The 17883-nt window shown below is 34.9% G+C and overlaps 1 protein-coding gene across 1 annotated transcript; it reads right to left on the bottom strand.

Annotated features, from left to right (window-relative positions):
* Positions 1 to 2096: 2096 nt before the first annotated feature.
* On the bottom strand, positions 2097 to 17603 carry LOC100887845 (CMP-N-acetylneuraminate-poly-alpha-2,8-sialyltransferase-like). The gene is made up of 9 exons (XM_030988352.1): positions 17599 to 17603; positions 14389 to 14514; positions 13764 to 13892; positions 11919 to 12054; positions 11533 to 11654; positions 10873 to 10962; positions 6787 to 6920; positions 5982 to 6080; positions 2097 to 2583 (listed from the first exon to the last, which is right to left on the bottom strand). Exons 1-9 carry the CDS (start codon positions 17601 to 17603, stop codon positions 2351 to 2353), a joined length of 1074 nt encoding a protein of 357 aa, XP_030844212.1. The 3' UTR covers positions 2097 to 2350.
* Between the last annotated feature and the right edge of the window lie 280 nt (positions 17604 to 17883).

Genomic DNA, 17883 nt, shown 5'->3' with positions numbered 1-17883 from the left:
GTGCTCCCTTTTGAAAAGTGTCGCTTTTTATTCGGAAAAGTGCCATATCTCTTTTATATTGATAAGTTCCTAATTTCCTTTTCGACATACAAACATAAATTAGCAACAAACTAACTTAAATCCATGTAGAAAAAAAATCATCATATTGATTAGGCAGTTACAGGCTACAGCACATAATATTGTGACTTTAAACATTTTTTTTTAATGTGAATTGACGTTTTTTCATTTCATTTCTTTCGTCATATAAAAACATACATGAGTATAACATTGATATTTACAGATAAGTAAACAACATACAAATAACATAAGAAAAGATAAACATAAAATACAAATATACGAATGAGGAACCAGCAAGAAAGAACAATTAAGTCTTGTGTGGTGCTGGTCCCTTGCGACATAATAAAGAATTTTAACCTACAGCACTTAACACCTTACAACTAACAACTAACACCTAACATCTAACACCTGATTGCATATATATAACAACTAATAAAATACTATTCACAAAAACGTAATTGTTTGTATCTCTTTTTAAATGTATTCAGAGTTGGACTTGCTTTTACATTAGGAGGTAACTCATTCCATAAAATTGGTCCTTTAAAGAAAATTGAATTTTTAAAGACAGAAGTTTTGATAAGTGGTATATGAAAATGAGATGATTGTCTAGTTATATATGAATGTATTTCAGAATTCAATTCAATAGAATGTAAGGAATGGTTTTGGTGTTTTAAAAAAATTGTGTATTTTTGTGCGTGTTTTGTCACCACTGTGAACAGTTTGAAAAGTCCATGATGAGTTTAAGGATTCAATGAGACTAATTGGGGTATCAATAGAAGTTTATAATCATAATGTAAACATAAATACAAGCTGCAAAAACTAATGGATTACAAATTTCCTTTTTAGAGCTAAAAAAAAAAAAAAGTAGCGTTACGGAAATGACACTTTCGACCGCTTTTATTAACCCCTGTAATTTTGCCTCAATAGGCCACGAAGAGCCACCCCCCCCTCGTTTCCTTAATCACAATCATTCAAAAAATAATGGAACCTAAAGATAGGATGCTTTGACCGAAACTGTTTCTACATTTTTGCCCAAGAGTAAGAATTAAAAAAAAATAATGCCTGAATATGCCTCAATTCTCTGGTATACCACTGAGATAAAAAATAAAAAAAAGCATTTGTAAGGCGTTTTTGTTTTTATACTAAATTTGTCGTGGTAGACAAATGTCTTTGAAAAATATAGTAAATTTCATGATTTTCTGGAAAGTGAAAATTTTTAATGGAATAGTCCAGGTGCTTCATGAATACCTGTTGTTTGCCCTCTTAAAATACTACTTCCACCTGTGTATGGGTGAATAAATGGATAATTATTACATAACCTTCATGAACACGTATCCAGCATTCGCCTCTTACATAACTTACATAACTTCACATATCTTACATAACTACACATAACTTACATAACTTCCTTAAAACCTGTCTGCACTGGTTTGGCCAGGAGGGATTAGACCTCCCAGCGTGGTCACTGATAGGTGGTTATCTCATCAACTCAGCTCTCAATTAACATAAGAAAAAGAGGATCATGGGGACCAACGGGCACCGCTTAGGCATTGTTTTCTAAGTAGTGCAGTGGGGCTTAACTTCATTTAACTTACGAAGCACACAGGACGTACAAGCTGTTTCTAATGCTACGTCACACAGACACAGAACACACTCTTGGAGATTGCTCTTTATTTTGTGCGGCTCCAGAATAATCTACCTCTAGAAATAACAGAAGCCTTATCTGTTATCGTCTTCAAAGTTTCACTGAAGACACATTTCTTTTAAAGCAGGGCTCCCACTTAGCCGAGTTGGAGCCTCGAGTTGTGGCGAGCTGGCGCGATCTTATTGCAAGCCGTTTTATTATTAATTGATATCAATAAATCAATTCTTGTTATCAAGAAATAATTTTATGTTGTAAAGCATTGGTAATTCTTGATATCAAGAATTCGATTTCGTGATATCAGGAAATCGATTTCGTGATATCAAGAATTGAATTCTTGATATCAAGAAATATGTTTTAATGATAAAACTGCTTGCCATAAGATCGCGCCAGCTCGCCACAACTCGAGGCTACAACTCGGCTAAGTGGGAGCCCTGCTTTAGAAGCTTTTAAATCGATTTTGGTTGGGTGTCCTTAAAGTAGCACTGCAGGTTTTGTTTTTGCTGTATATTTCTTTCTTCATCACAGCGCAGTAGAGTATATTTACCTAGTAGGGTCGCTGTATATATTGGTCTGATAATAATAATTATTATTATAATTATTCATCAGTCCATGCGCAGATAGCATCTACGAACGGGCTGATATTATTCATTAACTACACGATCCGATGTTTAAATTTAAAATGCCTAGAACATGGAGCTGGAGAAGAGTGCTGAATTCTTTGTTCATTTGGTGGGAACTTCCGGCCTTTACACCTGACATACCGTCAAAGTAATGATAAGGTACATTTGTCTTGTTATTTCCCAGTCGCGAAGAAAAGGGCCAAAAACCGTAGAGGTCTATTTCATCACAAAGCTGCACGGCCATTGAAACCAAGTAGAAACCTGCAGAATAGAATGAATAAGAAAACACATGTCAGCAAAATATCTTAAGATTATGCAGGAAGCTGTAATGAATGGAGATACCGTCTCGAAAGAATTTTCCGAGGGAAAAATATTCAAGATTAACCTGGCTTAACAACAAGAAATGTAACCCTCTCCAGCCATCATTTCCATCAACAGCTGTCCATATCAATGCACAGTCCCTCTCTGGCATTCCAAATAGTACGAAATGTTACGCAACGCCATCTGCTTCTCTAAGTTCTCTATTCACTCTTTTGCAAAAATATGCAAGCATCGAGCTTTGAAGCCATGCGTGGCACCGAAAAATTAAGTCATGTTCAGTGAAGATGTGTTTAGCTATAACATATAAAATACAGAATTCACAACATATGACCGATGCAACTTTCTATTAGTCATAAAATGCCTGTTCCGTTCTCGGATAGCTCTACTGAAGACATGGCCATTTCAACCAGCGAAATCGACCAAGGAAATCATGAGTTATAGCGAATGAAAGGTTTTCATCATCATGATTTTTTTCATCTAATTATTGACATTTTCCGAAAATTTCCGAAATTTGTACATAGCTAGGAAGGTAGTCCAAAGGTTTATCTTCCTAAATAACTTAATGAAATTGTGTTATATGTTTGCGCATTTATTGATTTTAGGGCTAGAAGTTGTCAAGTTATCACCACTATTCACCCCAAGTACGGGCCGGTAAAGCAAAACCCGCCGTGCTCGCTGGGCAGGGTTGTGTGTGGAAAGGGAGGACTCAGTGCTACTAGGTATCTGTACGGTTTGGGAGGGGGATTAAGGGGATTACGGTAGGGGAAACAAAAGACGCGCGGTGCCACGGATGACTTCAAAGGGGCTTCTTGGACGGGATCTCCATTAATTACAGCTTCCTGGATTATGATAATAAAAATCCATGTAATAATGATAATAATTGGCTGATAATGATGATGCATGAGATTCAGCTAATATCAAGGTATCTACTTTCAGCTCGGAGGTTAATCGCAACATTTTTTCACGCATATCTATACATTTTTGAAATGGCTGCTACATCGAAAATGTATGATTCTGGGGAACAAGTTTTATATGTATGTAAAGCTCATAAACTTAACTTTCATATGACACCAAAAAGTCCGCAAATAATTTATGCTTGGGTGAGCACTGCTCACTTTTGTAAAGGGTATGCAAATTAGGTTGCGCAGGAATTAACCTACCAGTTTGTGAGAGGTAAATCCTTTGGAGCTTACAAAATTGAGGGTCAGATACATTCATGATTTGCTGAGTGAATTTCACGGTTTATTAAATCGAACTTTTATGCATGAGTGAACAGGAACTGCATTTTTTATTGAGGTGTTGTAACTTTCCCTGGTAGACTCAGTGTTGTGTTCATGGGAGTCAGGATGGGGGTGAAGGTACATGTTGTAATTTCCATGTTACAAACTGTTATTTTTTACATCTGTGACTTTGAATGAAAACCTTCACCCCACATTTCAGTTACCATTTATCTGAGGAATAAGTAGCCGACATCTTGGACATTCCTTTTTTCAACAAACCGTATTTGAATATTCAATTTACATAATCCCTACCTGGGTATTAAGTAAATCAATGAAATGTTCAACTAATCTTACAATCATTGAAATGTTGGGTGAAAGTTTTTTTTTTTTTTTTTGGGGGGGGGGGGGGGGGGCTAACGCCCCCAAATGAAATTAAACCATGACTTAATTCCATATTATAAGAAGGGTAGAAGAATCCCTGCAATCTGATTGGGCAATTACCATGTAATTATTTTTACTGGATGCACGCGATGCACGCCTTTGAATTTGGTCTAAAACCCACTAGCTTAATTAGGCTGCGCCTTGTGGGTTCAAACCATTTAAAGATACCCTGTGCACACAATCCCTACCGACGCACTCAAACCTGTGCATCATTTGTATACAAGTGATTTATAAATGTTCGTGATATCACATGATTTTCAACAAAATGCGCGTTTCTCTAGCTATTTCTGATGTAAACTAACACATTCCCAAATAGCCAGGAAAAGCATATGTTTTTCAAAATCACTAATGGGCCTTAATAAATGGCCACTACCAGTAACACTAGTCCTTTCCAGAAGCTAGCTGCGACAAGCACCGGGGACAAGCACTGCCGGGATCGAGATAACATGCTACCCACCACTCTGGCTGTGCATGCACAGATTTGCGAACGAACGTTCCATGCGTACATATGTAACACTGTACTTGTACCATTAATAAGGGGCCCAGTGGGGAAACTGAATTCAGACAAGAATTAAGAGTAGAGAACGGTACAACGAGTCGTCTTCTTTCTCTAATAATTTAATGAAAAGGCAACTGAATTCAGACTATAGGATTAAAGGTCGAGTTGTACAAGGAATCGTTTTCTTTCTGTAATCATAATTTAATGAAACGTCAAAGCTTCCGCGCTTTGCGGGGTAGGGGGCGGGGCAAACTGAATTCAGACAAGGCTCAAAAGTCGAGAACGGTTCAATGAATCGTCTTCTCTTTCTAATAATTAAATGAAACGTCATAGCTTCTGCACTTCGCGCGGGAGGGGCGAAACAAGAATTAAGAGTCGAGAACGGTACAACGGATCGTCTTCTTTATCTACTAATTTAATGAAATGTCAAAGGGAGGGGGAAACTGAAAAATAACTTAATTCCTGGCCCCGGGTTTATAGGGTTTGATTTGTGGACATTGGGACATTGGCATAAATATATTTGTCGGTATTTGGTAGCTAGTTTTGTCGGTAATCGGCGGCCTCTATGATTCCCCCCTCCCCAACTGAGAAAGGTCTAGCGAAGCCCCTGATAACAATACAGTTTATAAACTCAAGACATTTTTTGCAAGTACTACTGGTGAAGTACTGGACCACCTTTCCGGCAGTAGACCTAAGTTTACCAACACTGCATTGAATTTAGCAGAGATCACTATAGATATGTGTAAATAAACATAGAACAAAACAAAAAAGGAAGGAAGAAGAAAGAGAAACAAAGAGACGAACAAACAAAAACCATTGCAGGGGTTAAGCCCATTTTCACCAATTACCATATTGTTTACATAAAAAAGAACTAATGAGATACAATTGTTCCCCTTATTATTAGCATCAATATTATGAAAATTATTAATAATAGTAGTAGCTATTATTATTATCATTATTATCATTGTTATTACTACTATTAGTGTCATTATCGTTATTCAAAGTATTTATAATTATAAAACATTGTTTATTATTATTATTATTATTATTATTATTATTATTATTATTATTATTATTATTATTATTATTGTTATCATTATCATTAATACTAATTTTCTTAATAATATAATAACTAATATTATTATGATTATAAATATGAACAATATTATTGTCATTACCTGTAGAAGGATTTCGATCTATCACGCCTTTCTTCTTCCAGAAGTCACGGACAGAACTGAAGTGCTTTCCGTTCATGCACACAATTGTCGGTTTCTCTCCTTTAAAGATAAAGACCGGGGGGGGGGGTGTTTCACAAAGATCCTAAGTACAACTTAACACTAAGTTGGACTTAAAAATTATGGACAGCCATTGGAGCCTTAAAATGAAATATATTCAAAAGAAGAAATTCAAGTATTTTAGAATGTGTTATAACTTCCACATCAAGAACATGAAATCACCTTGATGATAAAAAATATGAATGATTTGAATCAACATTTTATGCCTTTCAAAATAACTTTTACAAAACATTTTCAAAGATGCTAATGGCTTCCCATAATATTTAAGTCCAACTTAGAGTTAAGTTCGACTTAGAATCTTTGTGAAACACCCCCCAGTTATGGTCATGCGATTGCATTGCGAAAGAAACGGTGTGAAATCTATCAGAAAAGTTTGATCATCTAGCATTAATGTACTGCAAGGTTCTGGAATCATCAAAATGATATAAAATTTGGCCCAGTCTTCATAAAGTTACAAGCACTGTACACAGAAGGATGTATATGGGACTACGCACACGTGCGCAACACGTGCGTTTATCTCTCACAAGCCAATAGATAACCTAATTTACCAAATATATCAATTAGTGGGCGGTTTCCCGGCAAATTTTGTATCATCATGTATTAGTCAGAACATATTCTTTCACATGATTGGTAATAGAGCTTCCATTTCATTTTTTGAAATTAGGGCGTTTCCAATACTGGTCTTTACCTTTAAAAGAACTGATCGCCCTTGCATTATGCGCCTGTTTCATACCAAAGCAGGGAATACTCAGCATACCGCCGTATTGTGAAATGTCTTGGTTATACTTTTTGATGTCGGCATCTTTCTTCAGTGCTCCATATCTGTAGGGCAGGGGATTCGATATTTCAATAACAATATAACCAGTTATCATAATTTTATTCTTCTCACTATGAACATGACGGACAAAGAAAGAGGGCAAAATATACAGTTCCTCAGGTTGACAAAGGAACATCCCTTCACTGCTATCATGTAAAAATGTGTAGAACAGGTGTCACATGCATATTCACCTTTTTACATAATAGCAGGAAAGAAAATAAAACAATCGAATTGAAGAGAAAGTTGGAACAAATATTTACCAACCTTAGTAAAGAACTGGATAAGCAAAATAAAATTTCTGATGAGACTAAAAAGGATTATGTAAGAATCAACTGTAAACTGGATAACTTATTTAAAAGAGAGTGTAAAGGAGCAAGTATCAGATCTCGAGTCAAATGGTTAGAGAAGGAGGGAAAGAACGCCAAATATTTTATGAGCTTAGAAAAGAAAAATGCTGAAAAGAAAACCATTACCAGACTTCGAAAAGGTAAAAAGATTGTCACAAAACGATTTAATGTTCTACATGAGGTTGTTTTATTTTATGAAAAATTATATACTAGTAAAAATGTACCAAAAGATGAGGTTAAAAAGTATTTTGAATGTACCGCGGTAAACAGGTTAACTGAGAAAGAGAAAGAATTATGTGAAGGTTTGTTGACTAATACAGATTGTCGAAAAGCGGCATTTAAGATGCCTCAAAATAAATCTCCGGGAGGAAATGGTTTGACTACAGAATTCTACCAAGAATTCTGGAATGATATTGAGTTTATGCTTGTCAATGCATTGAATGGAAATTTTGTTAATAAGATCATGTCAAAAACACAACGATTAGGAGTTTTTTCATTGATCCACAAAAAAAGGAGAGATAGAAGATTTAAATAATTGGAGTCCAATAACTCTGTTGAATTACGATTACAAAATAATGGTATCAGTGCTGGCAAATAGGCAACATAAAGTAATACAGAACATCATACATGAAAATCAAGTAGGTTACATTAAAGGTACTATGTCTCATTTGCAGGTCCAAAAAATGAAAAGGGTAAATTCCAACGGCATGTGAAAGATAATACTAATTTTGAACTTCCCTTAAAAAAGGGGGGCTTGAAAATTCTTTTAAGTGGGAAAATAACGACTATTAGTTGTCGACGCGACTTAAGAGCTATAGAGCCAGTAAGTAATAGTCTGATTTTCAGACCATTGTACTGAACGGTTGTACGTTTTATGCTGCGCAAAGACTCAATCAGTTTAATTTTGGCCATTACAAGAAGTGGGTTGTTGATGTAGACAAATGCTCATATACCCTTTACAGCTCATTTTATGGATGTTATTACCAAAGAAGAAAAAAGGCCAGTCAGTCACTCAATAGTGTCTGACAGTGAAGTCTAGAAAGTAAACAGATTTCCTTGTATAATTTGAATAATAGGACACTGCTAACGTTTACATTTCACAGATAGGACATATACATGACATATTTATAATTCCTGCAAAGTTCTACAAATTTGATGTTGTCTGCAAAAGGGACATAGTATATTTAAGAGCAGAATGAGCGGTTTTGATATTAGGCTCACACAAGATGTTCTGGAATATATGCAAAATAAATGTTTGAAAGGGGCACTAATGCTGATCGATTTTCGAAAAGCATTCGTACTGTAGAATTTCAATCTATTGAAGATTGTCTGACTATTTTAAAATTTGGGGAAGATTTCCGTTGCTGGATTAAGTTGATGTATGAAAAAGTTGAAAGCTCAATACTTGTTAATGGATGGAGAACGAAATTTGAGATAGGGAGAGGAATAAGACAAGGCTGCCCTCTATCGGCCATGCTGTTTATTTTAGCAGTAAAAACTATGGCAGATAGAATAAGAAAGAATGACAGGATTAAAGGGATTCCCTTGGGAAATACTGGTAATCAGAAAGAGTTGAAAAATGTATTTTAGAAGAATTAGAAAGATTTAGAAGCGTTACTGGCCCAGTGCTCAATAAAGATAAAACAATTTTGAAATGGTTGTGTCCTGCAAAGCATAAATGGAACTTTCAAGCCTTTGGCCTTTATTGTACAGATGGCTGTATCAAATACTTAGGAATTTATATAGACACTGACCTAGATTTAGTGGTGAAATTAAATTGGGAAACGAAACTAGAAAAGATACAGAGAATAGTAGACAATTGACGGAAGAGAAACCTTACAATTATAGGAAGAGTTCTCATAATTCAGACAATACTAAGTAGTCAAATATTTAATCTGATTATGTTTTGTTCAGCACCAAATTATATCGTAAACAAAATAGAAAATATTATATACAATTTTGTATGGAATTTAAAAGTTGACAAAGTGAAAAGAAAAATGATAGTTAGAGATTATACAGATGTTGGAATAAGAATGGTTGATTTAAACAGGTTAATACATAGTTTCAGATTGATATGGCTTGGAAGAATAGTTGATGACACAGAAAGTTATTGGAAAGACTTTGCAATTTTATATTTCCAACCTTTAGGAGGTATCAATTTACTTTTGAATCGTACTATTGATCGATACATGATATAAAAATATTCCGTCGGCAAATTGCCAAGGTTTTATTTAAAAATTATGAGAGCCTGGTCATAAATAAATGATATTGTGAAACAGGATTATATTCATTTGGATGCTCAGATTTTATGGTATATTAAATATATTACGCATAGAAAACAGTCACTCTTCTATAAAGAGTTATATTAGAATATTAGAATATTAGAATATAAAACAGGCGCGGATCCAGGAATTTCTTGCTGGGGGGGGGGGGGGGCACCGTGTGTGAAAGAAAACATAATATATATATTTTTTTTAGTCCCAAAAAAATCTCAACGACTCAGCCAGCCGCTGAATAAGGGAGGGGGGGGGGGGGGCAAGAGACACTTTTTGTTGTTGAAAATTTGAGGTAAGGTAACCTTTTTAGGCCAGCCATTGACATTTTTTTTCCATTTAAAAAAAAAAAAAAAAATTTTAAATAATTTTTTTTTTTTTTTTTTTAAATTTAGCCGGGGGGGGGGGGGGGGGGGGGGCACGCCCCGGTTTTCAGTATATTTCGGGCGAATTTAGGGCTGATTTTAACATATTTTTTTTGGCCGGGGGGGGGGGGGGCACGTGCCCCCTGTGCACCCCTGGATCCGCCACTGTTAAAGGAAACTTTATTTCCATGCGAAATTGATAACAACCATTGAAAATAAAAAAGCGAAAGCGACAGCAGTTTTTTGTTTTTCTAAACTAAGTTTGGACTGATAACTTAAAAGAATCTATTTTGTTAGAAACTCCAACTATACCAATTGGTTTTGAAGACAATTTATAATTTGATTCCTGAAAAAAGAATGTTGTTTTTAAGGGGATTTAGAAATTCCGATAAATGGGAAAGATTGCCTTTTGGAGCTTTTTAAAATGATAATTTTGAGAAACGAAAAGGGAAAAGATGAAAGGGAAAACAAAATTGTGGTATATTTTTTGAAAGAAGTTAAGATACGTTTTGACAGCTCTGTCAAAAAAAGGAAAACGAAAAATTTGTTTAGTAAATTCTGTATATTTATGATTATTGTTAACATCCATTTCCATTTGTTACCGGAGTGTTGGCTCAGTCAGTAGAGCGTCCGCCTCACAACCGGGAGGTCGTGGGTTCAAACCCCGGCCGCGTCATACCAAAAAGACGTTAAAAGATAGGAGTTGTTGCTACCTTGTTTGGCGTTCAACAATAAGGGATAGAGCAACGTCGATCCGGCGCTGCTCAGTGGCTGCCGGGCTCACGATCAATTGGGCAAAAAGAATTTCCGTTTCGGTTTAATAAAATTTGGAGTGGACTATTAGGCTATTATTATTATTATTATTATTATTATATTATAGTATTCTAGTTCTGAACTCTCCTTCAGTCTGCGCAGCTGGTCAGTTTTGTACAGACGTATAAATAAATATACATAAATAAATTTAAATCTTACTTTTTATAGAAGAGACTTGGATTCATTGTGATATAATTACTTTTCATACCAGCGTCTTCTTTGAAAGGTGTCAATGGTGCTATGTTGCATCTATAAAGAAAATGAATAACAACAAAATCAGCAACAACATTGACGACGTATAAGTGCGAAAATGTGGTCGCAAAAAACTTGGCACATTGGCTACCTAGACCTCGTGTTGTGAATGGGTTTTCAGAGTGGAATCGCCCCTCATACATCGTCTGTACCCCTTAATTACCTAGTTGTCATGTTTTTTTTTATTTCATTTTCATTGTTTGTTAAATCTTACCTCTTAACTTTGCCAACATTACATCTTTAATATTTTTGTGGGTGTGCATCTGAGAGTTCAAAATAAGAGAGGCTTACTAATCAATGACATGTATAGGGCGCGTTTATCGGGGCTTGCCTTTTTTAACACACCTTTTTGCGTCTTTAGATATGCCCATATCTAAAGCCCTTTAAAAAAGGCTTTGCGTTTATCACCTTCTAAATTTGCCTGAAAGACGTTTGAGAAACCTGATTCTAGCCAAAAATTTGGTCGATAAACGCAACCATTAACACAGGTATTTTCACCTCTCCCGGATAATATCAAATATCATACCATACCATAAAACCAAAATCAAAAAGGTTAACCTGACAAACCTAATTACAAAATCGTGTTCATCAATACGTTCTCCACAACCACTGTGTAGTATTGAACCGCTGTTTCCCACGATTGCACACGAGGGATATCTCTTCTTCTGGGGTAGGCCGAATGGATCACTCTGGAAAAAAAGAATAGGCCCTTTATTATATATGTATATATATATATCAAATATAAAAATATATACATGTGTGTGTATTTATATACGTATTAAGGTTATTCAAGATAAATGAACACTGCAACATACTTTTAGGCTCTGGAGGGCCCAAGGTGCATCGTTTAGATTAATACAAATACAAAAATCTTCACTTTAAGATTGTTTGGTGCTTCCAAAGATTGAAGCTACGTAGAAGAAAGTAAACTCTATCCCTAACATTACACTCACCTTCGGGAATAGACTGAATAGTTCTGCTGACGTTCTTTTTAATTTCCTCGATGATCCATTTACTTGGCAATTTTCCCGATGGAGAATAATTTCCGAACTATCTTTTAATTCGGTCCGATGTGCCGCCAGCTCCTGTCTGAAGTAAGGGATAAGTACTTAAAAGGGTAAACGTATCTACAGGATATATCAATAAAAAGTTTACCCTACTTTGGTAGGTCCTTATTGAAAAGTCATAATTAATATGACTTTGAAAATGAATTCAGGTTGAAGAGTAACCTATTTTCTGTTCAAAAATACCCTATTCATAATAATTTCTGCCACGGATAAAAAGGCACCAGGGTCCTAGTGTTGTCGAAATCACCTTGATCCAAGTTTGGGCTTTAGGTTAGGTTAGTAGGTTAGGCCATATGCATGTGCTTCTTTGGTCTTAAATCCTTTTAAAAGTTAAATTGTGCCTCGTGCTTCAGTGTGCCATTGTTTAAAATGATGAAATGTAACAAGGCTTTCACAGAACCTTGTTTAAATCGATATGATAACCTTTAATTATTTTCAACAGCCTACTAACTTCTTGTCTCATGATAACTAAGTTCTGTCTGCTCACTTCTCCACTGCGCCATTTCACACGCGTAAGGAGCATAAGGTGTTTATGTCGAGTAGCGATCGAAAACTCAAAGGTTACTAAATCCAAATGCAAGAAAGAACATTTATGATGATAAACATCAAAGAAATTGACAACAGCCTTTCATAAAAGTAGCATCCCTGATAAACTTTAGCCATATTCGTCCTCGTTTTCACGAGGTGACGGTAGTGAGGAAAATCGTAACGCAAAGTGAATGCAATTTTTTTTCACTACCGTCACTTCGTGAAAACAGCGACGTATTGTATCACTCACTGAGAAGGTTACCTTAATCAAGAGATGCGAATGATGGCAAGATTGTAATCATCATAACGAAGAGAATATCATACATTTTGCTTGTAATAAGCATTTCTTTGAGTTTGAGTTGATGTTAACACCCTTTTTTCTCAACTGCCTAATAGTCAATGTAAATAAAGGAGCAATTGTTTCGGTATGAGATAATAACACACATATAATGGCTTTTGACCCACCAACATTCATTGCTTCAGCCTAAACTTGGTAAAGGAGGATTTTGACAATACTTTTTGATAAGCCTGCTGTTCAGTCATCCTCGGCAGCATAATTATTAAAGTTGTATATTTACACAGGATATCGGTTATTTGTTACCATAAAATATGATTCAAAGTCACATAAGCTATAACTTTTTAATTGGAAGCTACCAAAGTTGGGTAAACTTTTTTTTGACACTCACTATTAATACATTTTATCACATAACAATTTACGAGAACTACTCCAATTCAAAGAGTTAAAACAAAACAAATTCGGACGGGTCTAAAATGAGCTGATTTGTTTCACAATAATACTAAAAAAAATAATCGTGATGATAAAGATGATGATAATAATGATAATAACAATATCAACACTATTGATGATATTCATAATGATTGTAATGAAAATATTGATAACTTTATGATAATGATAATAATATTAAAAATAATAATAATATTAAAAATACTACTACTACTAATAATAATAATAACAACACAATTATAGTACATGACCACCACATTTGCGGTATGCTGGTTATGGGTGAAATTGCCTATTGTTTTTTTAAATCATTTTCCACTAGGTCTTTTTGAAGGGGGGGGGGGGTCGTTTTTTCCTCCTGTTTCGGGAATCGACATAACGAAATATGTACAATTTCGGACTCAAAAAGGAGTGATGATAATAATATCTATTAAATCATAATATAACAAACACATACTCACCTGAAAATTTCTGTATTCGTATGGTTTGCACTAATATTCCTATTGATTATTAATTGCTCATAAAGGAACAGCACTTCATCGTTAATGTCCTTAAAGCTCCAAAGACTACCAAGGATAGATATCTTCTTTCTATAATGTAAACATATAAACACAAAACAATAATAAAATCATACTGTCACTAGGACCGCCAAGATATGGTAAATATCCTTTCAATCGTGTCCACATTTAGGCCAATCGTGCGGCAAGATTCGTGGTATGTGGTATATAAATTAAATTAAATGAATAATCAATTAACCAATCCGGGGTCCACTTTAAAAAAAGGAATAAAGTTTTAGCCATTTTGTTTACATGAAGTAACGAGCGAACATGCATGTTTGCTTTTTGGTTGGGGGGGGGGGGGAGGAGGGGTTGGGGATAATTTCTAATCAATATTCTGTAATTTTTCTCAGATTGGGGTAGATATTAATTATTAAAGTGTAATTAGTAAAGTGTTACCCAACAGACATCCATGTTCTTCGTTTACCCGGTATTTGTTAAAAGCAAAAATACACAATATGACTTTCCTCCCCCCCCCCATGTTTTTAGGATCTAAATTAAGGACATGAATACATGTTTTGGTTCATACGTATTATTTGCAGCTGCCGGTGAGAGGAGATGACTCCCTGAATCAGGAAGAGATGTCGAGTTCTGAGCCAGAGAATCAAGATGATCATCATCGTAATCCCAGTCATCCAGTAAGCGTGAGCAATTACTAATGATAACAATGATACATAAATAAATATGATATGATAACAATAATAATAATAATAATAATGATATTAATTAACAAAAACAATTAATAACTAGACTTTAATTCGTCACTTAGACGAATTAGGTGATACGTATGATATTGGTTTACATAACGAAGAATGCATTACACTATATCATATTATTTTATAAAATGCTTCTCCCATTATGATCCATCCATATGTCGAGTTTAAATTGTGTCCCCTTGATCATTATGGATCTTGGGAAGAAGGATTGAAACAATATATGACCATTGACTCTGTGCAGTAACCAGCTACACCTTTGACACTAATTTACATCATGAAAAACGCATTTTGACGATTTTATCTTATTCAAAGAAATGAAAATGTAATTCATAAATGATAATCTTCATTATGATAATGATGATCATGATCATGAGCGTGATCCTGATATCTTATTGAAAAATGAGGAATGATTTAAATAGCATATAGTCTCAGCTACAACATACTCAAAAATCAACTTAATCCAATCAGAAATAACGGCGATATTGCTCGCAAAAGACAGGAATGTAGAATCCAGATTTGAGAAAAAGTCATCTCCCATAGGGATTACACGCAAAAAGTAATGGATTAAGTGAAAATAGGGTAACAATAAAGTAAATAGGGTTGTTTATTACATTATTTGCTATTCTACGTGTTCGAATAACAAAAGGAGATGGTACAGTGAAAGGTCAACAAGAAAATAAAGTTAAGAATTTTTTTTTGGAGACACCCGGACTCGAACCCGGGAACTCAAGGTCGGAAGTCAAGTGCGTTACCGAGATACCAAAACATTTCCCATAGCGATTACACGTAAACGAAAATGGAATTCTAAAATCCCACTTTGCAAGTAAAATATGAGCATGATCCCGGCATAAGATCGAAAAATGAAGTGCACATTGGAGGTAGCTCATTGTCTCAGCTACAACATACCCGAAGCTCACCGAAAACAAAGTTAAAACAACGGAGATGTTGCTCGCGAAAGACGGAAATGTAGAATGCAGTTTTGAGAAATAGTCATGTCCCTTAGACAATACACGCAAAATGTTAAAAATTGACATGCCTCCTTTATTCGCAAAAATACGCCATAATGTCTTTGTCAAAATGAAAAACTGTGATAACTGCATTTGTAGAAAATTATCTCAGCTACAACATATCAAAATTGAGAAGAAAAATGATCAATATCTACAGAGATACAATCAATTTTCCAAAAATATGCATGCGTCATAATATGCAAATTTAAATTTTGAGTTTGGAGGCCATTATGATGACATTATGACTTAATTGAGGGTCAAATGAGACATGAAATCATATCTCCATTTCACAATCTATCCAAATATTAGGAGTTTCGATCTATTCTCAAGAGTTACAATGAATTTTATATAGGCATGTTTTTGCTCATGTATTGTGGATAAAGATAACGCAAATCCGCGCGTGCTGTCAACTTTGACGGACGCTCATTGCGTTAATAAAAGGTGAACAATTATCAAAATGCTTGGAAAAATGTGCCAAATATGATGACAGAAAAAATTCGGCGATTCTATGTTGCAAAATGCCAGTACGCGCGGAAACGCGCACGCATGCGCGTGTGCGCGATTTTTTTGCGAAATGCTTTAAATGGCCTGAAACGTATGCAAAAAAATTTAAGACGATTTAGAGTATTTTAAATTTTTGCGCGCGCATTAACGCGCGCACGAACGCGTACACGCGCGTTTACGCACGTTTATTGACCTTAAATTGACCGGACGGATATTGATCTTAATCATGATAAATATGAATGAAAAATTACTATTCGTTATGAAGATATGATCATTACTTAATTTTCACAAAATGGCGCCTGGATGACGTCACGATGACTTTGAGTCTTTGAAAATTCACGCAGTTCTAAGTTAGACTAAGATCTATCATCATTGAAAGATTCATAACAATGGCTTTATTCAGTCTTGAGATATCCTGCGAACAAATTCGAGGAAGAATAATAGGAAGAAGAAACTAGATTTTAATTCGTCACTTAGACGAATTAGGTGATATGTATGATAATGGTTTACATAACGAATAATGCATTACACGATATATTATTTTATAAAATGCTTCTCCCATTTATATGCTTCTCCCATTATGATCTATCCATATGTCAAGATTAAATTGTGTCTCCTTGATCATCATGGATCTAGGGAAGATAGATTGAAACAATGTATGACCTTTGACTCTGTGCAGTAACCAGTTACACATTTGACTCTAATTTACATCATGAAGAACACCTTTTGACGATTTTATCTTATTCAAAGAAATGAAAATGTAATTGATAAATGATTATCATCATTATGATAATGATAATCATGATGATAATGATCATGATCATGAGCGCGATCCTGACATCTTATTGAAAAAATAAGGGTTGATTTAGATAGCATATAGTCTCAGCTACAACATACTTAAAAATCACTAAAATTCAAGCAGAAATAACGGCGATATTGCTCGCAAAAGACAGAAATGTAGAATCCAGATTTGAGAAAAAGTCATCTCCCATAGGGATTACACGCAAAAAGTAATGGATTAAGTGAAAATAGGGTAATAATAAACTAAAAAGGGTTGTTTATGACATTATTTGCGATTCTACGTGTTTAAATAATCAAAGGAGATGGTACAGTAAAAGGTCAAAAGGAAAAAAAAGTGGAGAAAAAATTGTTGGAGACACCCGGACTCGAACCAGGGATCTCGAGGTTGGAAGTCAAGTGCGTTATTGATATACCAAAACATCTCCCTTAGCGATTACACGTAAACGGGAAATGGAATTCTGAAGTCCTACTTTGCAAGTGAAATATGAGCATGATCCCGGCATATGATCGAGAAAAAAAGTGTACACTGGAGATAGCTTATTGTCTCAGCTATAATATACTCTAAGCTCAGCAAAAACAAAGCTAAAACAACGGAGATATTGCTCGCGAAAGAGGGAAATGTAGAATCCAGTTTTGAGAAATAGTCATGTCCCATAGACAATACACGCAAAATGTGAAAAATTGACATGCCTCCTTTAATCGCAAAAATACGACATGATACCTTTGTCAAACCGGAAAATTGTGGGCACTGCATTTGTAGAAAATTATCTCAGCTAGAACATATCAAAATTTGCAAGAAAAAAAAATCAATATTTACAGAGATACAATCAATTGTCCAAAAATATGCAAACGTCATAATATCAAAATTTAAATTTTGAGTTCGGAGGCCATTATGATGACGTCATGAGTTAATTGAGGGTCAAATGAGACATGAAATCATATCTCCAACTCATAATCTATCCACATATGAACAAATATTGGGAGTTTCTATCTATT

This window comes from Strongylocentrotus purpuratus, unplaced genomic scaffold (assembly GCF_000002235.5).
Source record: "Strongylocentrotus purpuratus isolate Spur 01 unplaced genomic scaffold, Spur_5.0 spur5_scaffold_17, whole genome shotgun sequence".
Classification (NCBI taxonomy): domain Eukaryota; kingdom Metazoa; phylum Echinodermata; class Echinoidea; order Camarodonta; family Strongylocentrotidae; genus Strongylocentrotus; species Strongylocentrotus purpuratus.
The sequence above is the reverse complement of the archived record's forward strand: the minus strand, read 5'-3'. Positions and strand labels throughout refer to the sequence as shown.